Source organism: Petaurus breviceps, unplaced genomic scaffold (genome assembly GCF_028583685.1).
Source record: "Petaurus breviceps papuanus isolate PSGF00001 unplaced genomic scaffold, PetGlider_PUasm1.0 186, whole genome shotgun sequence".
NCBI classification, from domain to species: Eukaryota; Metazoa; Chordata; class Mammalia; order Diprotodontia; family Petauridae; genus Petaurus; species Petaurus breviceps.
In genome coordinates this window covers 21026935-21052553 of record NW_027185798.1, presented here as the reverse complement: position 1 = coordinate 21052553, position 25619 = coordinate 21026935, and the positions used below count along the sequence as shown (strand labels likewise).

General features: G+C 44.5%; 1 protein-coding gene across 5 annotated transcripts in view; it reads right to left on the bottom strand.

The window, feature by feature from the left end:
• SSH2 (slingshot protein phosphatase 2) overlaps positions 1 to 25619 on the bottom strand; it is a 251025-nt gene that overhangs the window by 18491 nt on the left and 206915 nt on the right. For 4 of the 5 annotated variants that reach the window (XM_069089757.1, XM_069089758.1, XM_069089755.1 and 1 more), the window contains 7 exons: positions 24044 to 24112; positions 23166 to 23231; positions 19759 to 19953; positions 12839 to 12932; positions 11503 to 11631; positions 7018 to 7064; positions 1606 to 1752 (listed from right to left, as the gene is read on the bottom strand). In XM_069089757.1, the coding sequence (XP_068945858.1) occupies positions 1606 to 1752; positions 7018 to 7064; positions 11503 to 11631; positions 12839 to 12932; positions 19759 to 19953; positions 23166 to 23231; positions 24044 to 24112 (747 nt within the window). The remainder of the gene's footprint in view (positions 1 to 1605; positions 1753 to 7017; positions 7065 to 11502; positions 11632 to 12838; positions 12933 to 19758; positions 19954 to 23165; positions 23232 to 24043; positions 24113 to 25619) is intronic. The other variant, XM_069089756.1, reaches the window with a different exon arrangement.

Below are 25619 nucleotides of genomic sequence, written 5' to 3'. Positions count from 1 at the left end.
CCCTTGCTGTTGACCAGAAAGCATCTTGATTGGCTGAGCGCAAGCTCTGAATTATAAATCCAGCAAATGCAGCTATGGTAGATCTCTGAATCCGGAGAGTGCCCACGAAGTGTAGGGACTCTGATCCTCGGGTCAGGGCTTAGAGGGTAAATAACACATAGAGGACTCCCAAGGCAAAGAGGGTTGGTATTCTTCTGGTACACATTTCTAAACCCTCTGATCCCCAAGGAAGTTGAGTGGGGCCCCAGTCTGGGTCAGCTTCTTAGAGAGGTCTAACTTAATTGTAAAAAGGATTCAGGGTAGCTAAAAAATTCGATATCCTGAACATGGAGGTATTGAAGAGTCACAGATTCTCTGCTGGAGAGCTTTAAAAGCAAGAGATTCTCCTTTCCCCCGGGGACGATTTGAATATGATCCTGCCTGAAGGTATGGGTCAGGTTGGGATGAGCAGGGTATGAACAAGATTGCTTTTTAAGACCCTTTCCAACATAAGTTCTATGATTTAAGAAAATGGATTATATATATATAACTATATATCATTAAAGAAAATAAAAGAAAATCTATAGGCATACATATACATGTATATACTGTATATATAAAAGCTACTTAAATTAAGGAATAATTTTTTTAAAAGAAGGCTTTTTTTTTTGGAGGGGGGAAGGCAAAGCAATTGGGGTTAAATGACTTGTCCAAGGCCACACAACTAATAAGTGTGTCAAGTGTATGAGGTAGGATTTGAACTCAGGTCCTTCTGACTCTAGGGCCTGTGCTCTATTTGCCACCTAACTGCCCCAGCATACTTTTTTTCAAAAAAGGACCAAGGGGTAAAAATCATACCATTTAGAACACAGGATAATAAAGTTTTATTTAAAAATGTAAAAGCTGTTCATAGCTCATGGGCTGGATTTTTCTATGGGTGGTAGGCCAGATTTTGGCTTGCAGGCTGTGGTTTGCTGACCCCTGATTTAGAATGTCATCTTAATAAAACAAAAGGGTAGGGAAAGATTTCCAAAGAATGTTCAATGCAATGCATCCAGAAAGGACTGGATGGGGGCAGCTAGGTGGCACAGCGAATACAGCACTGGCCCTGGAGTCAGGAGGACCTGAATTCAAATCTGGCCTCAGATACTTAACACTAGCCGTGTGACCTTGGGCAAGTCACTTAACCCCAATTGCCCTGCCCTCCCCCCTCCAAAGGAAAAAAAGAAGCAGAGAGGACTGTATGTAAGTCATCTCTTAGAAACAGGATAGAAAGAGCTCTTTCAGGAGGGAGGATCTAGATTCTCTCGGCTGTCTGAGGAATCACAACCTGAAAGTTCTTCCTTCTGGCTAATCTAACTTCCTCTTGCTGTAGCTTAAGGCAGTTTTTTCTATTTCTGTGCAGAGCAGAGGTAGCCGACATCTGCTTCCTATAAAGTCTTCATATTTCTGAAGATTAACATCACTCTTTAGGCACAATAATCTCTGTTCCTTTAACCATTTCCTTACCTTTTTTTTCCCTGGATTATCTCCAGGGTATTCAGGTGTCCCAAGGTCTATCTCAAGGTGGGTGAGAGCAAGAGAAAATAACAGAGAAGAACATGCATTTCTGTGGGCCTTACTTACTTGGCTTTGGAGATGAACTTGTAAGTGTCATTCCAGTAGGCCAGTAGGTCTGTGGCTTCCTCATCATACACCCGGATGTTATGATATTCAAAGACTCCTGGGAAGAAGTTATCTATTTCTCGAGTAACATTCAAGATGTATCTTACTCTATAAGGAAAGTAAAGAGACATCTGATGTGACTATGGTGACAGGCTACAAAAACCCAAATCCAAACCCACAAACAGGCATCTTCTACTTCCCATTTTCCTTAGTTAAAACTGATCCTTTTTCTCAAGGGCTGAATCCAAATGAACAAGGAGCTGACCAGAGAAGGAATCCATAAAAGAATTCAGTCATCTAATTCAAACAAGGCTTGTATGAAAAAGGAACTGAGCATATTTGAAGTGGGAGTTAAGCCTAAAAGGTGTCCTGAGAGCCTTCTTGCCAAATCCAGCGCCCAGTCCTCTCTTTCATTCTATGAGGGTTAGGCAACCTTTCCTGGACAGGCTCTAGGGAACAAGCTTTATGTTTTATTGCAAACTAGAAAAAAATACCATGAGGCTACAGCGCAGTTCTCCATTTTATTTGCTTTATGGCCATTCTCATGAAAATTACGACTAATATAATCTGCTTTTGTAAGTCACACGCATAAAACTAGACCAGCAAACCCCCCCCCCCAAGAACCCTTGTGAGTAACTAAACCTGCCCCTTTCAAGAGAGATCTAGAAACCAGATCCTCTGCTTCCCAATCCTCTGTTCTAAAGCATATCTTAGTTAAATACATTGTGTTTTTCACATGGCAAAGTAACAATTCTTAGGTGGGTTCCAAGTACTCCCTCAAGCTGAGAGGCTTACAGAAAGTGGCACCTTATATTAAGAAGCTTCATGGGACAAAATGTTGGGAAGGAACTGAAATCCACCCTGAGATGATACCTCACACTCAGGACAGAGTAGATCCAGGAAAATGTCCGTGAAATCCTGGGCTTAATTTGTTAAAAGGCCTACATGGTAAGGCAGGAAGAATGAAGCGCAGTTATATGTATCTGAAGCCACTGCTTCAAGTAATCTCTTTACTAGACTGTAAGTTCCCAGGGGGTAAGGAATCCATCTTATTTACATGTCTGATCTCTCCAATGGTTAGTACAGTGCTCGAAGAACACTGCAATTCTACAGATTTGCTGACATTAGAAAATTAAAAGCAATAATTCAAATATATTATACCACATTTGTATTTTGGACTACTCAATTTATTTTCACATGGTGAAAGCTCTCAGATCCATTACTAGTAACAAAGGTCCCCTGTTACCCCACTCCCCAGTCCCTCCCCCATGCCCCTGTCATAGAATCTCACATTTGGGAGAGACCACAGAGGTTGACTATCTGACATCTGACCCTTAGTCAAAGTATGTGTTCCCTCTTCCCTTCCCCCCAGTAACTGGTAGGTCTTTCCTAACTCTCCCAGCCAGCAGAGCCCTCCCTCCCCAAAGGACTTGTGTTCATTTGGCATACATACTGGATAGGCTTCTACAGCTACACAGCATCTCCCCCATTCAAAGAGAAGCTCCTTGAAAGCAGGGAATGCTTCCTTTCTGTCTTTGGTTCCCTGGCACATAGTAGGCACTTAGTAAATGCCACTAAATCAATTAGCATCTCATGTGGCAGTCTCTGCTACCACAAGACAGTCAACACTATTAACATTGTTGGGAGTATTTTCCTTATCTTGAGCCAGACTCAGCCTCCCTGCAGTGTTCCCTGAGGCGCCGAGGTGTATCTTCCGTGGCCAGTCACAAGGTCAGTTCCTCTCCTCTCTAGGTTTTCAGGATAGGACTCTCTCTCTCTTCTGGTTTTCTTCCTTTATATCTGACTGTTCCTTCTCAGTCTCTGACTGTCTTCCCCATCCTGTTTATTTCTCATCTCCCCCCCGCCCCATATTGGTTGTATGTTCATATTTATTTGCTTACTGTCTCCCTCATTAGACTATAAGCTCCTTGTGGGTAGACTCTGTCTTCTGACCTTCTTTTTGGTATGCCCAGTACTTAGCATCGGGCTTGGCACATAGTAGGTGTTTAATAAATGTCTGCCGACTGACTCTTTTACATGACAATCCTTCACATTTTTGCAGACAATGATCATGTCTTCCCTTTTCAAGGTTACACATTCCCAATAAATGAGTGTTAATTAAGCACCTAATATGTGCTGGGCACTGAGTTAAATGTCTGGGATATAAAGAGAGAAGAGAAACAGCCCCTGGCCCCTAGTAACTAGTACTCCAACAACCTGGTTCTTGCAACGGCTCCTCCCTCGATCATCCTTGGCTTCCCTTCTCTAGATATGATGCAGTTTCTTAACAGTTTTCCTAACATGGTACAGATAGGTGGACACAAGATGGTCCATCCACAGGATGGAAATGAAGAAGATCCTTCTTGACAATAGACTCAGTGTTTTGTGAAGTGGGTTTTACTCATCCCTCCTGTTATGATAATATCCTACCAACATGGCCCAAGATCACACGATTCCTTTCTTGGTTGCCGTATCTCATTACTGAGCTTTTAAGTTCAAAAAAATCCCTAAGATCTTTAAGGAAAGTCCTTTTACAAAAGCCACCACCAACTCAACTCTATTTTTATTTTTTTGCTTTTTTTGGAGGGCAATTGGGGTTAAGTGACTTGCCCAAGGTCACACGGCTAGTTTTTGTGTTAAGAGTCTGAGACTGGGTTTGAACTCAGGTCCTCCTGACTCTATTCACTGCGCCACCTAGCCGGCCCTCTAACTCAACTCTAAAGAAAGCAGCTGGAGAAGTACCAGCAGGTCAGAGGTTTGGGTTTCGCTTCCACAGGTTAAAAACAAAGACGCACATTTGGGAGCATCATGGAACCCAAGCACTGCTTGAGCTGGAGGCTCCAGTACTCCTCTAGGTAACAGATGACAAGTCCTAAGTCCATGGAGGCCGGATGGGCTACCTACGGTCAAGCAGCTGTAGCCCCAGGATGACAGTACAAGGTTCTCTCTACTACCCCTTACTGCTTCTTACTCAACAGAAGCTAGAACAGGGATTCACAAAGGCCCTGGGTCCAGGCTCTCGCCTTCAGGAAGGTTCTTTAGGAAAGACTAAAACCCTCTCATGTGGAGGGCTAGTTATGTCCTTTCAGAGTATCTCCAAGGGATGGAGACCACACAACCTACCTCAATTATCCATTACAGGATCTTATCACCTCGTTTTCTTAATGTCCAGCTGTGCAAACAATATTTTTCCTGCTTTCATATAAGCCTATTTCCTTTTCCCCCCACGCCTCTATGGACACAAAAAACAACTTCTCCACATCCTCCGCATCCAAACCTTTCGCAGACTTGGAGAATAATTAAGCTCCTGATTTAGCCTTCTCTTTTCTAGGCTTCATAATTCTGGCTCCTTTATCTTCTCCTATAACCAGCTGTTATTCACCCTCTGAAGCCTGGCTTGGCCCTGCTTCAGCTTCTATACATAAAACTAACAGCCCAACTCTGCCATTTTAAAACAGAGGAGACTTTAAAGGTAAATGATTGATTGGCCTAAGTACACAGAAGTGGGAAACATCAGAGCTGAGATTCAAACTGTGACTCCAACCATCTCTAAGGCTGCAATGGGCCTATGTCAGTGCAGCCTAAAAGCTGGCTCTTGGCCTTTCATCCATAAACGTATCCTATCCACTTTTCCCCCCAGTGACACTGCTACTGACTCCCACTCAGCTTCTGTGGGGCCCAGGCAGGCTTTTCCTCTTCTGAGCCTTTGTTTTGTTTCTTTTTTCCCCTGGAGTACCCCGTGATTCTCCCGGAAGTGCATCCTGTTTGGGCAAGATCAACTATATCTAACTGGTCATGGTAATTTTGAATGGTATTCTCATTTTCCAAGGTATTAGCAACTGTACCTAATTGAGAATTGTCCCTAATTTTGATGACCTCAATTCCTCTTTTCAGGTCATCAGTACTAATGCTTTAGGACTGACTAAGGGTCTGGAAGAACCCAGAATTTTAAATGGAGAGGAAGTTAAGAAGGCTCTCTGTTATTTTCATCTGTTACAAAAACAAAACCCACATTTAGAGTTTCTCCCCTAGAGGGTGAAGGACCTGATCCCTCCCAACAGCTCCTACCCTCCCTGCCTCCTCTTCTGGGCAGCCCTTGTTCTGTGGACACTCAGACTGCATCCATGATATCAGCTCCTGGAGAGCAAGGGCTGCCTTATTTTTGTCTTTGCATCTTTAGTGCTGAGGACATAGCAGGCACTATGTAAAAAATGCTCATCACCTGATTTGTCTATGGATAAGTGTTCATAGGATCAAGAGAGTTCTGTCTAGTTGGAAGGGAACTTGGAGGTAACCTAGTCTTCTCCTCTACAGATAAAGAAACTGAGGCCAGAGACTTGCTCGAGGTCATGGAGCCTCAGTGTTCCAGTGCCTCCCAGTTTCTCTGCTGCTGCCATCTTCTCTCCATCTGCCCTGGGCAAGCCACACAACGGAGGTCTGCTCATTCATTACTGCACTTCTACATGATCTCTTAGTGGTCTGTACCGATCCTTCACAACCTCTCTGTTCTGTCTGCTCAGTCGGGTGTTTCCCAAAATTTCTCTGCTTGGTGGGATGGTTTTCTAGTAACTCTTAGTGCACCTGAGCTCTCAGGAAATCTTTCCTTGGGGGAAAATAGGGGGGGGTGGCTTCTTCTTGTGGGTTTTCTGATGATGATGACAGCAGTGAATGCTGGAGCCTATGGAGAGACCAGCCAGCGATCTCTCACATCTCCGTCTAGAAAAACGGCCCTCAAGAGCTCTGCACCATTTTCTCCTCTTTGACGATTGATCTGACCCCTATCCTGGAAGTCAGGGAGAAATTAGGGAATTTTAGAAACTGGAGGGGACACTGGTGGTCAGAGATCCCAAATCCAATCCTGAAGCAGGCAATTCCTCCACTAATGTCTAGTAGCCACCAACTAGGAAAATAACAAGGGAAGATGGGGAGCCATTTGCTTCTTGTCTACTTAATCTAGTCCAGTTTTGTTTTTTGTTTTTTTTTTGGTAAAATACAAATCTCCTTACTACTTAGAAGTACATGTCTCAACACAGGGTGGATATATGTCCCCTATTTCAGAAGCTTATCTATTGGTCATTTACAAAACTTATAACCTAGTTTCTAAAAATTTGTTCTTATAATCCTAAGTAAGGAAGGAATATGATGGTGATATTTAATTTGAAATGACATCAAAGAGGTAAGCATTTTACTTTCTGAAATCATTTTAGTCCACCCCACAAATTTTTTTTCCTTCTGTAACCTCAAAGGTTTGTACCCTCTCTTTTTTAAGCTACATAGATATCTGTGTTAAGTATGAGCTGGGAGCAGCAGGAGATGGGATGGGCCAGACGGGTGCCAGTGTCCGCACAGGGCTGCGTCTGATTGGGGGCTTACCCTCGGTTTTGTAGGTCTTCCAAATTGGAGGCGTTCCATTCTGATCCCTGCACAATCAAAATGACAAAAATAGGTAAAGTTAGACCCCAAAGAAACAAAACTGCAGCAACACAGTCCTGATAGTAAAGATGGCAGATGGCATGGCTGCGCTTAAGCAATCTCACTTGCTACTAAGGGGAAATTACCCCTCCCGGAAAACAGGAAAGGACAGTTATAATGGGAAAAGTGAGAGGAAACAGCAAATATTTCAAAATACAAAGACTAACTCAGATGTAGGTCTAAGTGTTGCAATAAGAAGTGTTGCAACCTGGAAGAGAGTTCGATTAGCTTGAGGGTGGGAGAGGTTTGCTAGGAAACAATCTCAACTCTCTACTCAAGTTTCCATTTTGGGAAGAGGCCAGTGGGAGATGGACAACCCCACCTTTCCTATCAGGTTTGGGTTCACTTGACTTGTACAGAAAGACTGAAAATGGTCTTGGCGGCTGTGCGCGTATAATCTTAGACTGGCACTGCAACTAACTTAAAAAGAAAGCAAGAACGGCAAAGGGCACCAGGAAATAAAATAACTAAGTCACAGGAAATGAGGGGGCAGGGAGATACGACAGCCCAGTCCTCACTAGGTTCAGAAACCAAGCTCCTAAAAATAAGAGTAAGCAGGATGAAATTCATCACAGGGAAAGTCAGCACTGCTCAGCTGCCTGACAGAATTAATTGGAAATGGTTTGTGAGTTCATCAGGAAAACAAAATAGGATAGAAGATGAGAAGACCCTGAGTGTTCTGAGCTGATGACTAAATGAAGCCAGGCCAGAGCTGTGCTGCCCAGGGTATGGGGCTACCTTGGGGTCAGCTCCAGGGGGAGCCCTCCCACAGACCCAGCCTGCCACGTGTTGGATATACTTCGGCTGCAGGATTTGCCTCACTCTCAAGAGAACTATGCAAGGAGCTTTTCACCTTCTTCACAAAGGGCCATGCAGAAAACCTCAGGACACTTTCAATTTTAAAATGTGCAATTTCCATCTTTTCTCTCTCTTCCCTTAATGAGAAAACTCTTAAAACATCAGCCGTAGGAAGCATTTATTCTAAAAACTCAACCTTTCTAGCCAATCCAAGAAGGGCATCCCAAACGGTATTCCACAGAAGTACTTGACGGATAGCACCAGCCATATGAAGCATCCCATTATGGCTAGACGCATGGAGGTTCTTGACTTGGAATCTACAGACCACATTCCCCTCTCACCCCAGCCAAAAGAAGTATGGATAGGTTTCAGGGGATTTGGAGCTTGGATGGGAAAAAAAGATATCTTTATTTTTACTATCTTTAGCAGAAATGCAGTGTTTCTTTCAATTACAAATGTAGGCAACAAACTATCCTAGTTTTAGTACCACCTATGGCTTTGGTCTCCAACAGAAATCACAGATTTTCATATGAAATGACTGTCATTGCAGATATCTCAAAATATCATTTACACTCACCACTCCTGTAGTTATTAGTTAGCCCCACTGCTACGCCGCACTTCCTCAGTCTTCCTGTCTATGGACTGTAATTCAATACAATTTATTTTCTTCATAACCCAGTTGTGCATTTAAGCACCTGCTTCTGAGAAAGGGTCCATGGGCTTCTCCAGGCTGCTGGTCAAGCCACAAACCAGGTTCAAAACTCTTATGCCAAGGCCATGGCAGCAATCTTGGCAGGGAGATGGCCAGGAAAGCCCTTTCTTCATCCTTTTCTCTTTCTCAGGATAGGAAGTACCATGAAGCGAGGCACAAGTTGCTGCTGCCCAATGGCTGCTCCCTTGGAGGGAGGTTTATGCCTCTGTTTCCAGGTAAGGGGCAAAGGAGCCACACTGCACTCCAGCATTTCCATCTACTGACTCATCTCCCATCCACTCTCTGCAGGGAAGGTGCCCTCGGTGTAAGAGTCGTTTAGGAGCCTTCCAGAGAGGACACCTTTGTTGATCTTCACACAGAGTACTCTGCCTCAGGGACTTTGTCTCTTTTTTCACAGTATCCAATTTTCTTGGGCCTTGCCCACACTGTCCAGAAGCCATTTGTTTTTGGCGGATGTTTTCCTCTTCTTCTGCAGCTTTGCTACCAAGTCTGACATCCCAGGAGGCTGACTTTGGGCAGAGCCTTCCAGCTCCAGTGTCTCAGGAGAGAGTCTGAAGAAGCTTCTCTTGTTGAAGATGACCAGGCTTCCTCCTAATCTCCACCACCTGCACATTTCCTTCAAGTTCACTCTTCATACCAGTCAAACCCTTTCCACACAAATATACTTTTCTACATGAATCCACAGAAACAGACATTCTTCCAACAGGATGGAGAAATGCTGCTACCTCACTTGTCCCAGGTCGGGCCTGTTCCCTGAACAGCAGCTGTGCACAAGATGAATTGCCCTTACAGAAAATTAACACCCCAACTTACAGCTGGAAGAAGATGTCTTTTCCCTGTCAGTTTCTGGGAAACCCAGAGGAGCACAGATGATCTGAAGGAGAACCCTTTGGAGAGATGATGTGGCAGAACCAAAAAGGAGGGAACTGCCTGGCAGGGAAAAGCAGCTGCAACACAACTACGAGGACATCGAGCTCTGCGGGAGGCTGGTGGTCACCTAAGCCAGCAGAAGCCACGAGAAGACAGTAAAGAGGCTCTTGGCCAGATCCTCTGCTATTTCTACCATATGCCAACGTGCAGTGCTTGGAACAGAGATCAGTGCAAGTTTGTGAGAAGAAGAAATGACTGAGAGTGAGCCCATCACAGAAGACAAGGCAATCTGATCACACTATTTCGTTGGAAACTGTGAAGCTTCAAGATTCATCAGTAATATTTCCCGAAAAAGGAGTATATTTAAAATATTCCAAGTCATCTACTCTCAGAATAATGTTATGTGACATGGAATTTTATTTTGGTTCTGCTTCCTCTTGATCCAGAGCAAGGGTTCTTCCCTTGTTTGTGTCCTGGACCTCTTGGGCAGCAGCCTGGTGACACTGCTGTGGTCTTCTGACAACATCTGTACTTGAGGGAAATGCTGGATTTCAGTTAGAGGGTAGTGAAAATAAAATATATAAAACCTGCCTGGCCTCCAGGGCTATCAGAGGGGAAGAATTCTGTAACCTGGACAGTTCTGGGGAATGTGGACTCTTATTAAGCATCTTTTGTGTCTGTCTTGGAAAGAGCTTTGTTTTTGCCTTTTAAGTACTGATTCCAGTCCCCCTACATCGCAATGGGGCAGCTGGTGGCCCTGGAGGTTCCTGGATGGCTGCTATGACTCAGGATCTGACCATATCTGGTATTCGTTCTTTCCCAGGTCGGCTGTGAGGCCGTCACAATTCCAGTTCTGGATGGGCATGACTTCCAGTCTCTTGGCCTTGGATCCTCTCTGGAAGATGAGACGTCTACTGTGGAAGCTGTGGCAGGGCTGTGTACAGAGGACAGGGGCAGGGCCTTTTGGAGCCTTCTAGAGAGAACACACAGATTCTTTCCAAACTGTATGGAGTCTTTCAAAAGAACAGGGAATTTGATCCCCTGAGGGAAGTAGGCATAACGGCCAACAAAGCCAGGCACCTCATGTATGGAAAGGTCAATGGCAAGTTTTGCAGTGGGATCTGCATTCACAATTGGCAACAAACATAGGACAATATTAAAGGAGGGGGTGGAGGCCCTCCCTCCCCCGTCCTCTTCCAGGGCGCTCCTTTTTCATGAGTGTTCCAGGGCTAACTCCATGAGGCAGACACTTAACTCTCCAGGGGAGACTCAGCCTCATAACTCAGGGCACCACCGCAGAATTATTCAGGGTGGGGACAATATGTAAGTGCCATCCTTCTTCCCTCTCTTCTATAGCTCCCAGCTCTGTGTAGTCAGAGTATACAAGTTCACGGTTCTCCTGATGTGACCATAGGTGGTCACTAGGAGGTCCCTGGCTTCCATTCCCCCATCCGTAAAATGAGGCTATTAGAACAGATGTCCCCTGTGGACTCCTCCAGTTCTAGGGCTATGATCCTATCATTCTTTATCCTTAGTCATTTCAATGCTTGTAAAAGAAATAAAATTTAAACTAGCCCATGTAGGTCTTTATTAGAATTTCTAGTAGAAGATTTTGTAGCAGGAGGCAAAATTTAAAATAATTGTTTTGGATCATCTATGGATTTCCATCATGTGGTTCCTCTTGCCATGGATAACACAGTGGAAGATACTTAACATTTGGGAAAAGAATGTGCTGGGGCACGTGCCCAGCTCACCTGAATGGTGGCTATAACATGGTCCCGCATCACTGGGAGCTCAGGCATTGTACCAGGAAGCTCATGGTTTCTGGGTTTTAAAGAGCACATCAAGCTTCACCTTCCAGGGAGATTCCCGTGCACATGTCTCCAGCCCTAGGCATGTCCAGAATGTGGAAGAGATGCAGAAGAACCCCTCTGTGAGCCTGCTGCCTGAGACCTGTGGCGGGGCTAGAGTCCTACAAGCACCAGGGATGCAGGAGTGGCACGTACCAGAAACACATGCTCAAAGATCTGGGTGGGGCTGTCCATCTGTCCGAGGATCACGATCATCTCATTATCTATGAACTCTTTGAACTCCCGCAGGTTGCACGCCATCTGCATTTCTAACTCTGTTCGTATCTGAGAAGAGAATGGGGTTCACAGATTCTTATATTTTTAATTAAAATTGTAGCTCAAAACTAATTAACCACTTATCACTCTGTCTTCTCTTTCAACATATTAACTCTTACACTGATACAATTGGTGTCTACACAACATTTGCACAATCGTTATTTGTATGCTTACTAAATTATGTTTATATAGGCCCACTGGACATGCCCTTGGGATATGCCCACTAGACTTGAGCTCCATGAAAGAGAAGCCATCCCACAGTTTACATTCCCATAAGCATATACTATGGTGCTCTGACTACTGACTTTGGTGTTGACTAAGTCCTACAGGTAGAGGGAAAGATGCAAAGGCAGCATGGATGTTAAGGGGTGAACACCAAGTTACTACTGGTGAGTCTTCCATTGGTCAGAGGCACATGATTCGGGGTATGACCCCCCCAGGGACAGCACCAATCACCAGGGTTTTATGCCTCCTACACATTCATATTATTCCAGTTGCAGTTACATTTCAAACAATCAATTTAACTCCTTCTACTCCCCTCCCCCCCCCCAATTTTGTCTGCTAAGGAAATGCTTCAAGAGAATGGAACCCCTATTCTTGTGGAGGTGCATCCTTAGAGGCTTAGGTTTTCTCTCTTAGGACTTTCCAATCATTCCAGAGCCAGCAGTGAACCAAACAGGGCAAAATACAATAACTCAAATGCAAAATTATAGAATAGGATTTAGCCTCTCTATAATAAAGCAAACTAGGGGCAGCCAGGTGGCACAGTGAGTAATAGCACCGGCCCCAGTGTCGGGGATGACACTGCTGGGATCGAATCCAGGCTCAGACACTTAGCACCCACCCAGAAACACCTGGCCATGTAACCTTGAGCAAGTTAAATTAACCCCAATTGCTTTAAAAATAAATAAATAAAGCACAAACTAAAGACACCTGATTTACAATCTGTACCCAGCACATTTTATTTTGTACTTTGTATTTTTTGATTAATGCTTTTCCACAGCTCTTCCCGATTATTGGCAGAGACCCAAACAGGTAAATTCTATGTCTACATAGTATTGAATTGTATTACTACATGCTGTATAGCCCCCTATTTATTCTCAGCCTCATCATTCATCCTATAACCACCATTAACACCGCTCCTCATCCCCTAATTTGTCACTCTATCCTTTAAGCACAAGTGTAGCAACCACATGGATCCTACTCCCTCCCTCACCTCTTTCGACGTGATGTTTTCCAAATCCTTCTGCATCATAATTTCCCTTAGTTTGGTCTTGATTAACCTTTCTGTGCGTTCTCGTTCAGTAGGGCTGAAAAGAGAGGAAACGGTGATCACTGAGATGGAGATCAACAAAGGAGATAGAGGCTGATTTGGTAAACACCACAAAATTGACGAGGTATTGGAGTGCATTGGATTACAGAGGTAGGAGGTGAAAAATTAATGTTTTTATCTTTGTTTTTTTAATATTAATTTAAAAATTTTGAGTTCCAAATCCCCTCCCTCCTTCCGGCCCCTCCCCCACCCCACTGAGAAGGCAAGCAATATGATACCCATTATACATGTGAAGTCCTGCAGAATATATTTCCATATTAAGTCATATTGCCCCCAAAATAAAAAAGGACAAGAAAAATTTTTAAGAAGTAAAAAAAAAATGCTTCGATCTGTCCTCAGAGTTCATCAGTTCTGTCTCTAGAGGTGGAGAGCATTTTCATGAGACTTTTGGAAATGCTGTGGATCACTGTATTGATCAGAGTAGCCAAGTCTTTCACAGTTGGCCATCACTACACCACTGCTGTAACTGTGTAGAATGTTCTCCAGCTCACTTCAAGGAATGGATGTTTTTTGTTTGTTTGCTTTGTTTCTGCTTTTTGGAGGGCAACTGGGGTTAAGTGACTTGCCCAAAGTCACACGGCTAGTAAGTGTGTCCAGCATCTGAGGCCGGGTTTGATATCAGGTCCTCCTGACTCCAGGGCTGGTGCTGTATTCTCTGCGCCACCGAGCCGCCCCAGGAATGAGTGTTGTAAATAACGTTTTTTTTTTTCTTTGCATGTGTGATCTAGGAGATGGGGGCACAATACACAGGAGGACGCGCTGGATCTGAGTCTGAATCCTTGGCCCACTCATTACTCCCTGCATGATCTTAGGAAAATGATGCCCTCCTTTAGGCCTCCGCTTTCTCCTCCACAAAATCAGGAGATTAAATTACTTCCAAGGTCTCTTCTGGCTCTAAAATCTATGGTACAAGGATAGCCATGCCCACACTATAAGGAAGAACATGGTGAGGGAGCCAAGTATATGCCAAGTGCTCTGGGGGTTCCAGAGAAGAGAAAGAAAACATATGCTTAGGAGGCAGGAAGGGCAAGGTAAAAATAACTTCACAAAGGAAGTAAATCTGAGTTAGGCCTTGAAGGAAAGGTAGGATTTCAGCAAATGGCTATTTGATCCGAGAGGCCAACAGGAAGCACTGGGGTTTACTGAGTAGGGCATGCATGCTGCCTACACTATCACTTGGGTGGCTGGGAGGGAGAAGGGACCAGGCAGGGAGACTAAATTAGGAGATAAACTCAGTAGTCCAGGTGAGGCAGGGGGAGGCCCTACCCTGGGGGAGGAGTGGTGGCACAAGGGACTGTGTGAAGAGAGAAGGCAATGTAGATGACAGAAATAACAAGGTCTGGCTGCTGACAATACATGGGGTGAGTGGGAGTGAAGAAATGAAGTTACACCCAAACTGGGAATCAGAAAGGCTGGGGAATAACAGGGAAGTTTGGGAGGAAAGAGAATAAGCTCTGTTTTGGACATGCTGAATTGGAGAGACTGAGGGGATCTCCAATTCCAAATGTCTGATAGGCATTTGTTGTTGAGGAATTAGAGTGCAGGAGACTCAGCTGGGAGTCATCTGTAGGGAGATAATAATAGAACCACGAGAGGGATGAGATCACCAAGTATAGAAAGAAAAGAGGAGATGGCTCAAGTCAGAGCCTTCAGCGTCCTCCAGAGCTGGGGAATGCGTTAGATAAAGCTGCAGCAAAGGAGACTCAGGAGTGGTCAGATGGGAGGAGAACCAAGGGAGGGCAAAGGCATGGAAAACCAAGAGAAAGGACCTTCTGGACACTGGGGGAGTAAATGTGAGCATATCATGAGCTCCTACCCCTGTTCTCGTTTGCCCCCAGATCTTCTTCTGTAGCTAGATCCCGAGTCTGACCCACTGGCTAACGTCTTGTGTTCTCTGCTATTTTGGACTTAGCTTTTGCACAGATCTCTCAGTGGCTGTGTTCTGGGGGAGATGGGAAGGACTTGTTGCCCACCACGACCCTCTCCTAGGTTCAGATTCTGCCTTTGCAATTCACTGCTGGAAAGACCATAAGAAGCTGCTTCACCTTTTTTGGCTTTACTTTCTTCAGACGAAGAACCAGATTAGATCACATTTGTACTAGATAATTCTGTGGTTTCTTCCAATGCTAAATCTATGATCTTAGGATTCCTTTTCTTTCTGGGAGTGAAGTTCAGGAAGGTTCATGAAAGTTCAGGAAAGTTCATGACCTTCAGGAAGGTCATGAAGATGTGCCCCAGATGCTTACACAATAATGTGAGAGAACTGCAATAACAAGTGAGAGTCAGCCTTCCGTGTTTTACAAAGCTCTGTCCTGAAAACAAACCTGAGAGGCAGAGACTAAAAACACGATTTTCCCATCTTACGGAGGAAGACACGGAGGCTCTCACACTCTGCCAAACAGTGTCAGAACTGGACCCTGCACCTAGGCTTTTTCTCCTTTATCAGCTCTCAGAAGAAGAAGACTTTTCAGTCCAGTTTAGCCTGGACTTGAACAAAATCATTGGGTTTCCTTTGGATTTCTTGCCCACTTAAAAAGTCAATAAACAAGGGGCGGCCAGGTGGCTCAGCGAGTAAGAGCACCGGCTCCAGTGTCGGGATGACCTGGATCAAATCTGGGTTCAGATACTCAGCACCACACCCAGAAATAACTGGCTGTGTAACCTTGAGCAAGTTACTTAACCCCGACTGCTTTAAAAAAAAAAAGTCAATAAACATTTACTAAGCACTTACTACATGCCATACATTGTGCTAAGCACTGGGGATACAAAAAGAGGCAAAAGGCAGTCCTTGCCCTCAAGAAGTTCACAATCTAACGGGGAGACGATGAGGAAACAAGCATACACCATCAAGTTCTATTCAGAATAAACAGGAAATAAGAGGGAAGGCACCAGAATTAAGAGGGGTGGGAAAGGCTTCCTCTAGGAGATGGGATTTTAGCTGGACCTGAAAGAAAGCCAGGGAAGCAACAGGCAGAGATGAGGGAGAGTATTCCAGGTTTCAGGAATGGGAGAAAGCCAGAAAAAATGCTGAGAGTGGAGAGAAGAGGGTCTTGTTGATGGAAGAGACAGGAGGCCAGTGTCCCTAGAGAGTATGTGTCAGGTGGTAAGATATAAGAAGACTGGAAAGGTAGGAGGGGGCATGTTATGAAGGGCTTTGAATGTCAAAAGAGCATTTTGTATTTGCTCCTGGAGGTGATAGGGAACCAAGGGAGTTTTTTGAGAAGGGAGAAATGACAGGGTTAGGACTGTGCTTTGGGAAAATCAGTTTTTTTTTTTTTAAAGCAATTGGGGTTAAGTAACTTGCTCAAGGTTACACAGCCAGTTATTTCTGGGTGTGGTGGTAAGTATATGAGCCCGGATTTGATCCAGGTCATCCCGACTCTGGGGCCAGTGCTCTTACTCACTGTGCTACCTGGCCACCCCTAAGCAATTGGGGTTAAGGAACTTCCTCAAGGTTACATGGCCAGGTGTTTCTGGGTGGGTGCTAAGTGTCCGAGCCCGGATTCGATCCCAGGGGATCCCAACTCTGGGGCCGGTGCTCTTACTCACTGTGCTACCTGGCCGCCCCATTACTCTTGGAACTCTGACTAGGGAAGGGGGTGTCTCCAGCTGCTTGCCAAGTAACAGGCTTAATGTGACTGTGCCCTGCACCATAACACAGTGATGCTCCTTTATGTCGTGGTGCACAGGAGGGACCCAGACATAGAGGCTGGCTCTGTTTTGTCTTTCCTCCCCACCTACCCAAGAAAGGTATCAGCTGGATTCGTCCTTACATGGAAATGGAAAAGGACTAAGTCCTTAGGCATGCTGCCCACTCCTGCTGCTGACAGTCTTATCACTAGCTGTAAAAATAGCCATAGTAATCTCTGAAGATGGACGCTCTCAGCCCACAGCTAGGCTTCCTCCTGCTCCAGCTCCTAAGTTTCCCATGAAACCTGTAGACTGACAGCTCACAACCAGGCTCTTTTTCTGACACTCAGCCACAGTGTCTCTATGGAGTAGTTTGTCACTAAAATTCTGAACCTCCCTCTAGGATTTTTCAGGAAAAAACAGCACCTGCCAGCCAGCTATTTCTTTTTCTTACTGAAATCTTGGGTTTTGGTGTGAATGGGCTAGCTGGATGTCCAGACTCATAACCTCCTGCTTTATGCTTCTTGGCTTTCACTGAGGAAGAGTCAAGCTCAGACATCTGAATGAAGTGCTCACATCAGCTCTGACAGCCATTATCCTTGTTTCCTAAGAACGTTTTTTCAGAAGGGTTCAGAGGTAGATAAAATGTGACTCTAGAGATAGGCTTTTCCATTTAACTTGGGGCTTTAGGGAAGGCAAATGAGAGATATTTTAGTTTTCAAAATATGTTTTTACTGGCAAGGAAATATAAGCTACAACTCAAGGCAGGTGTGGACCTTGGATTCACTTAATGAGACTGTGACACCAAGGTGATGTCAAACACAGACTACAGGAGCCGGCTCAAGGGAATGGATCCCAGTTCAGTTCAACCGAACAATTCTTAACATGTGGAAACTCTGAGTTGGGCACAGGGGAACAAATGCAAAATGAACTAGCCCCTACCTTTGAGGAGCTTTCTACCAATGGGACAGAACCTATACATGGAGAAGTAATGCCAAAGGAATTTCTAAAAGGAAAAAGTACTAATAACTCAATGTGTGTTGGTGGAAGGGAATGAGTGAGAGAAAAAGACAGATAGACATGGGAGGTGGGAGACTGGCAGAGGGAAGGAGAAAGAGACAGAGACAGAGAGGGAAAGGCAGAGAGAGATGGATAGATAGAGAGAGACAGAGGGAGAGAGAGACACACACACACAGAGAGAGAGAGAGAGAGAGAGAGAGAGAAAGAGAGAGGGAGAGAGAGAGAGATATGGAAGGGGAAGGAAAGGGGAAAGGTCTCCTGTGGGTGGCACATGAGCCGTGCTTTGTAGGAAGAGAGGGATTCTAAGAGAGAGTGGTAAGGCGAGGTTGTATTCCAGACATTCCAGGCAGGACCATCTGTACAAAAGTACAGAAACATGGCAATTTGACTGTCATGGGGAATATGTGATGGAGACTAATAGGAAAAAATACAGGAAAGGTAGGTGGGAGCCATATTGTGGAAGCTGTTAAACTTGAGACTGAAGAGTTACTGACATTCCACTTGGCTTTTAAAGCAATTTCCTCAGTGACAGCTCTAAGTTCAGCTGAACAAAAACGCCACGACAAGATAGTCATCGATGAGGTTCTAGGATTGAACCCTTATTCCCAATTCCCCAGTCTCTGAATCCAAGTCTGTACTCGCTGGAGGGGCACACTGCCTGGTGTACAACTACTACCTCTGCATGAGCAAAGCCTTGGTCATAGATTACTCTAGAATTTCCCTAACTTTCAGAAACACTACCCTCCCTAATTGCTTACTGGTCCCCAACTCATCAACCAAGAACACAACTCCTACATATAATTTCATCCATCTATTACTTTTCTAGAATTCTTAGAGTTTTCAGTTTTTTATTCTTCTGAAGATCAAACAGGTTTTTATTGTAATCAGGTCTTCTCTAGCGGTGAGCTATTTTGATTTAATTACAGGAACTCAAGGGTGAATCCTGTCCACAAGGCCAAAGAGCCACTAACCCTCATCCACAGAGCATTTAACAAACCCACAAAGACCAATTTAGAGCAAGTAAACATCCTGATGAATTTTCTTATCAGTAACTATGTCTGAAAAAGCTCCCAAAATATTAATAGAAAACTTCAACACACTGACCTATAAAGGAAATAAACATTAGCTCTACCTTGGGCCTTGATCCAACTCAGGGTGCAGCAGAGACATTTTAACATCTCTAGCTCTTCCTACAACCAATTGCAATTTCTGCTTTGCACTTAATGGGAGAAAGGCCAGTCTGAAGTTTAAATTAGAGAATTAAATAAAATTTATTTTCTTTCAAATGCTTATAGTAACTTAAAATAGGCTAAGGGTTGGCTGTGGACGGATGTCTTTAGGGGGTCTACTAATAATGAACACAGAATGATTTATAATGAAAATAATGCTATTTCATGTAAATGTGTCTCTGAATCTTTTGAAAACCAAGTAATGCAAATATTTTTCTACAAGCATTGTTATCAACTCTCACTGCACATATAAGCATACAAGTAAACTTTAGGCTAATCTCTTTTTGGATAATCACAGACTATATAGGCAGTACATTCAGAAATGAGATGTTTGGTACTTAGTCTATGAAGTAAGTTTCCAGGTTGCTGAGAATCTATGTTGCACAATAAGAGAGATCATTAACATTACTTCAGGGGAGAGAAAAACACTAAATCTCTTGAGGTGGGATTTTTCTATGTGACAAGAGATACAGGATAGGTGTTATGTACGCCTTCTGCCTTACATTGCCAATTTTCCTAAAGCATAGACTGACTGGTTTATGATGATACTCTAGCTAAGGGGTTGTTAACCTGGGATCATTGTGGGTTTTTTTCTTTTCTTTTTGGAGGGCAATTGGGGTTAAGCGACTTGCCCAAGGTCACACGGCTAGTTTTTGTGTTAAGTGTCTGAGGCCAGATTTGAACTCAGGTCCTCCTGACTCCAGGGCCAGTGCTCTACTCACTACGCCACGTAGCCTGCCCGTGTGGTTTTTTTTTCTGAATTTAAAAAAAATCATGGCATTTCAATATTTGTAACCCTGTGTATTTTATTTTATGCATTTAAATATATTGTTTTGAGAGGGGTTGGTATGCAGGTTTCAGCAGATTGCCCAAGAGGTCCAGCAGCTGGGTATTTAGTCACTAAGCAGCAACAAGAGGACTCACATGTCTGTAAAGAGGGCTGGTGAATCTGGCCGGTGGGACTGCACATCTCGCATGGCGTTCCACTCGTTGACTGATGACTGGTCAGAGTTGATATGGCTCTCATAGTAACTCACCCAGGTTAGGAATAGGCTGCCCGGGTAATAATTATGACTTCTGGCCACTTCGCAGGCTTTATGTAAACTTTGTAATGCAGACCTGAAAAACATATTGGAACATGAGCACTCAGAGGCGTGAGGTCGTCTGAAGGAAGAAGAGATGATTCACATAAACCATAATCTAGTCCCCTTTATTTCCCCAAATCCTAGAACCAAAGAACCTGCAGTGATTGCTGACCCAGCCCCATTGGAAGGATGCCTCTTTCCTCCTTCCTCATTTCTGACAAGCATGTGTCGAACTTCTGCCTGAACTCTTTCAGTGAAAGAGAATTCCTCACCTACTCAAGTAGCACCTTTTGTTTTGAGGCAGCTCTGATGGTGAGGAAGGCCTTTCTTATGTTCTGGATCTCCAGAACTTCCACCCAATGAGCTTAGTTCTGCTCTCTGGAGTCAGGCAGTATAAGCCTAAGGCCACTTCCATATGACAACAGTAGTAATATTTTAAAACAGAACTCACATTCACCCTAGGGCTTCTCTTCTCCAGTTTAAACATTCTCAGTTCCTTCAAATGATTTTTTGCAGCCATGATTTTTGTTTCATTTTATCAGTATCATTCAATATCAAGTTTTTTTTTGAGGGCAATTGGGGTTAAGCGACTTGCCCAAGGTCACACGGCTAGTAAGTGTTAAGTGTCTGAGGCCGGATTTGAACTCAGGTCCTCCTGACTCCAGGGCTGGTGCTCTATTCACTGCATCACCTAGCTGCCCACAATATCAATTTTTAAACCCTGGAGAAACCGTTACTTAAAAACACCATCTCAATACAAAAGTCATTGGATATTTTGGATTCTGACTAAACAGCCTCCATTGTGAATTTAGTTACCCCAATGCCATATCTCTTCAGTTTTATTTACCTTGTGGAAGGGAGTGATGCATTACTCATCCTTGATGAATCTGGCCTGAATACCCATAAAGCATGTGGTATCTTAGTGGGGTCCAATTTCACAGCCGGGCCATCACCAAACTAAAGATACTTGATGATTTAATGACTGGAGGCAGTGGCTATTTCCCAATGTCTCAGAATTTTGCCCCAAAATAGTATCCCTTCGATTCCTGGGACACTGACATGTGTTCCCAAAGAGCTGCCATCCAAGGCCTCAAGTCATGAGGATTACCTTGGGCATTACCAGGAAGCACTGGCCTCCAAGAGCTCCTCTTTAAACCACCTACACACATGTGAGCTATTTCTGAGGAACAGCTCTGGCTCTTCTGAACAGCCATTAAACAAGCTGATTCAGGACCCAGAAAGTCAAGTCTGACAGTCAGTTAACAAGACGGCCCTGGGACTCTGCAGTTCAGAAATACCTTCCTGGTCAGACAGCCATGTCTCTCTCCCAAGATGAGGAGCACAACACCACTGACTATTTCAGACTTCTGTGGCCAATCCATTTTCAGAAGGGAAGCAGATTTCCACTTCAAACTGGGTTAGGAAGCCCATTTTAGTTACAAAAGGCAAAGCTCAAGTAAAATTCAAGAGAATTTTAGTAAAGCCATGTCAGATGCCCTGACTCCCAACAGAGTTCTTGCTCACTGTAATGGGATAATTGCAGGTTCCATGAGGCATGTTTCTTGAACCCCAGAGCATGTACTTAAAACCAAAACCACCAACTCTGGCACAACATCCCCTCGGAGGTCCTTCCAGGTACTACTTTAAGTACCCATCAGCTGGGATGTACCTGACTTCTGAGAAGCTGCTATAGCTACCTTCCTGTTAGGGGAACACAACACTTTGATTTAGAAACCAATTTGTGTAGTAAACCAAGAAAGGCCTCTCTCCAAAAAGCCAAAAGGGCTGGGGCCAGCCAGTCTACCACAGGACATAGAAGCCTGACCCAAGGCTGCTAGTTGAATCCACAGGGTCTTGAGAAAGAATACAGCTTTGTGCACTCCAACCATTAGGCTGAAAATGCAGCTGTTCTGGGATCTTCCAGCAGAGGCCTGTTACTTGGCTCTGTCTGGCACCTAAGGGTGGATGCAGCACCACTAGCACTGGTCAGAGCAGGTTATGTGTACTCCGGGAGATGGATCTTCACGAATCCCTTTGAATGTGAGAATCAGCTACAAACACAGGCCCTGAAACTGTGTCCTGTGCCTCAATTACTGCATGAAGTGATAAGACTGTGAATGGTTCAGATCAGCCCTTTCCCCTAATCACCTGATCACAGCCAACTGGAGCACCCAGGGTAGATTCTCTCTCCTGGGTCTGTTTCTAAGGCTCTTGTTTCTTGCTTGGCTGGCCTTCCCCCCAACCCCTTGGTCAACAGTGCTTCCACCAGAGGGCAGGCAGGGGCCTGGACAGGAAGTGAAAGGCATGTCCTTCCACTCTAGGATTAATTCATGAGGCTTACAAAACCAAGCCACCACTCTTTATTTGTTTTTTGGAAAACATGGAACAACAAGAAAGGAGTTCCTTCAGGATACTAGTTTGGGATGGTCTAATTTTCAATAACTATAGAGTTTTCAATTGTACAAATCTAAACTTGTTTATGTCAGTAGGTACTTAAAGTTTAGAAGGGGAAGGAAAGAGAATAAACATTTATACAGTGCCTACTAAGTGTCGGGCATTGTGCCAAGTGCTTTTTACAAATATTAACTCATTTAATCCCCACAACAACCCCAGGAAGCTATTACTATTCTTATTTTACAGCTGGGGAAACTGAGGCAATCAGTGGTGAAATGGCTTGTCCAGGATCACACAGGCCAGATATGAACTCAGATCTTCCTGACTGTAGGCCTGGCACTCTACCCACTCTACCACCAGCTGCCTCTCAGGTAAAGGTGCGCTCAAAGGGCCTCCTTATCTACAATATATACCTCAGGAAAATGCACTGCCAGATTTTCTCTCTGCCCTGAAACATGATGGCTAATTGGCTAGCAGGAAAGGTACTATGGGCAAGAGCATTGAACCAGGAGCTTGGGAGACCTGGGGTCTAGCCTGGTTCTGTTCCTCAGTCACTGTGCTACCCTGGGGAAGTCACACCCTCTTTGGGCTTCTAATCTGACAAACTGAAGTTTCTTCCCACCCACTAAACCCACGATTCTAAGGTGACCACTTCCTTCCATTCATCACCACTACCTGGGCCTCTGATTTTGATGCTGCAATGGTGGTCAGTGGCTCACCATTCAGCATGCCAACCACATACAACATCACTGGAAGAGAAGCATGTACACGGCCTGCTACCATGTCTGATGCCCCTTCCTCACAGCCACTCTCTCAAGAACACACGAACAGATACTTAAAAAGACATCTTACCACATTGCCTGCACGGATACGGGTTTGAATATGTGAACTCTGTTATCCGTTGAAACGCTGAACCCACTAAGGAGAAAAGAGAATAAAACAAATGCCACCAGTCAGAGGAGAGGGGGTTACTCCTATGGTGCTTTTCAAGGCTCTTTCCTACCCTGGCACAGGTGGTGTGGCAGAAGAGACGCCAGCATCTGCATGGAAACCCATCACAGTCTAGTGCTCGAGTGAAAAAGCTTATCAGAGCAATGACTGTGGCTGTTTTTTATATGTTATGAAAAACAATTGGAATCTCATAGTCAAGTCAGGGCAAAGAGCTCAGTCAACAGAGATTTCCAGCTGTAGGGGTGGACAAACTGTCCTGGTGTGCATTACAATTTGGAAGGCCTCTAAGATGTAGAAACTGAACTCTGGTATTGGGAGCTGCTGCAAGCAGCTTGGTCTCTTGCTTCCTGTTATTAGGACGGCCTCTAATAACCCTGGGATCACTGCTGAGTGTGTTGTCACTGGCACAGGAAGAATGTTACACAGTAGGGCAACAGCTGACAGAGAAACAACATGCTGGCTAGAAGCAGGATCCACCGTCCTCTGGGCTACTGCAAATCCCTCAAGCTCTGATTTAACTTCTGGCCGTCTGAGCGGCATTTTCTTGCTTTGAGACTTACAAGGACTATACAGATACAATGTTTAACCTTTGGTCTGAAGCCCAGGAATTGGAGAAACTGGAAAGTTATATATTTTTTCCCACTATTTTACAAAGTCTGTTTTAAAAGGACTCATTGAGCTTTTGTTCTGACCGGACAGTGGGCCTCCCATTCAGCTGAATGAATGTGCGGTAAGATGGAACCCCACCCATGGGCATAATGAAAAGGGGAAGCTCTTACCCATCACCATCCAAATGAATGAGGGTGTCACTCCAGAGAGGCAGGACCAGACCCATGGTACAAGTGCTGCTGTGGGAACAAGAGACCCAGTCATTTCCTGCTATTTCAAAGCAGTCGATCTTGGAAAATTCATCCAACAAGGAAGAGAAACTACTAGGCTACATTTTCTAGTCAGTTTTGAGGGCTGTCTTCATTGGTGTTTCCCAAAAGCCTTTGAGTCTGTGATTTTTAATACCAGGAGGCACACAGAGCATGGCAGCTGAAGGCCATATAAAAGTAAAGGAGAGGTAGGGGTAGCTAGTAGGCATGGGGGTAGAGTAACAAAATATGCACAAAGAAAACAACTTTAGAGCATCTGGGATGCCAAGTGTGGAGAGTTCAAATTGCCGCCATGATTGAGACTTGGTAAGAATGTCAGCATGAAAAATAAAGCCCATGTATGGTGTCTAAAGGCTAATGAATCTGGGCAACCTTCCAGTAAGGTGTCATCATCGCTATTTTATAGACACAGATTAAGCAACTGGCCCCAGGGACCTAATACTACATTAATGAACAGGCTGAGGCTGACAGCTAAAAGATCCTCACTCCCAGTCCGTGTTCGGACCATTAACCACACAGGTTCTCCAGACAGGGGTGAACCACCAAATATGGTTCCACTGTATTTGCCTCTAGGCCTTTGGGAGTGAGATCCAAAACCCTGTCTGTGGTGGGCTAGTGTCTCCATAACTGCTCAATACCTGGTTTAAGAAGGATTCTGTGCCCTACTGTGGGTGCTTAGAGATTATTTATTTACAAGTGAGGGAGATTTATTCTTTAACAAATTAAAAGTTCTAAACCAAAGTAGGGGAGGGGTGTGTGTGTGTATGTGTGTGTGATATCAGCCTGCTTCAAAAACAGAAGGTAACCAAAGTGAGGAACCTTACACCTGTCCCTGCTGCTGTGTGGCTCATGAAGGTCTGGCTGCCTGTGTTCAGTCTCATGTTTTTCCTTGCACTCACTGCCCCAGGTGTTACTCAACACCACTATCAGTGATTCCAGAGCTCATGAGATTCAAATCAAGATTGGAATGACTTACTCACAGTAGAATCTGCTACACAGAGGCACGGCTACCAGGCCAGACTACAGCCTGATCACTATTTCTACTGCCTAAACGGGATGAGCTCATGGAAAATGTGTTTTGAAAACGGCTTCCCAACGTAGAGGGGGATTATTTTTAGTGAGCCTTTTTAGTGAGTACTTAGCAGGGTCCCTAGCAACACATATAACTTGGGCTATAAATACTAAAGGTCCCTAGAGCATAAGGAGCTATAGTAGAAGCAGCAGAAGTTCAGAGCCCGAGTGTGACAGAAGGACATGAGAGGGAGAGACAGAGATCTATGAACAGGTCAGAGAATTCTCTCAGTTTGTAGGACTCAGTTTAAGTGAGTGAGCTTCTTATGCTGGGAAGGAGGCACCTATAAGAAACTGAAACTTGACTTAAAATACGTAAGGTATTTTGCGATGGTAAAATCCAGTCTACCTTGAGGGTTTTCCTCATAAGGCTCAGGTCTTTCTATACGTATGTTTCCTCATTAAC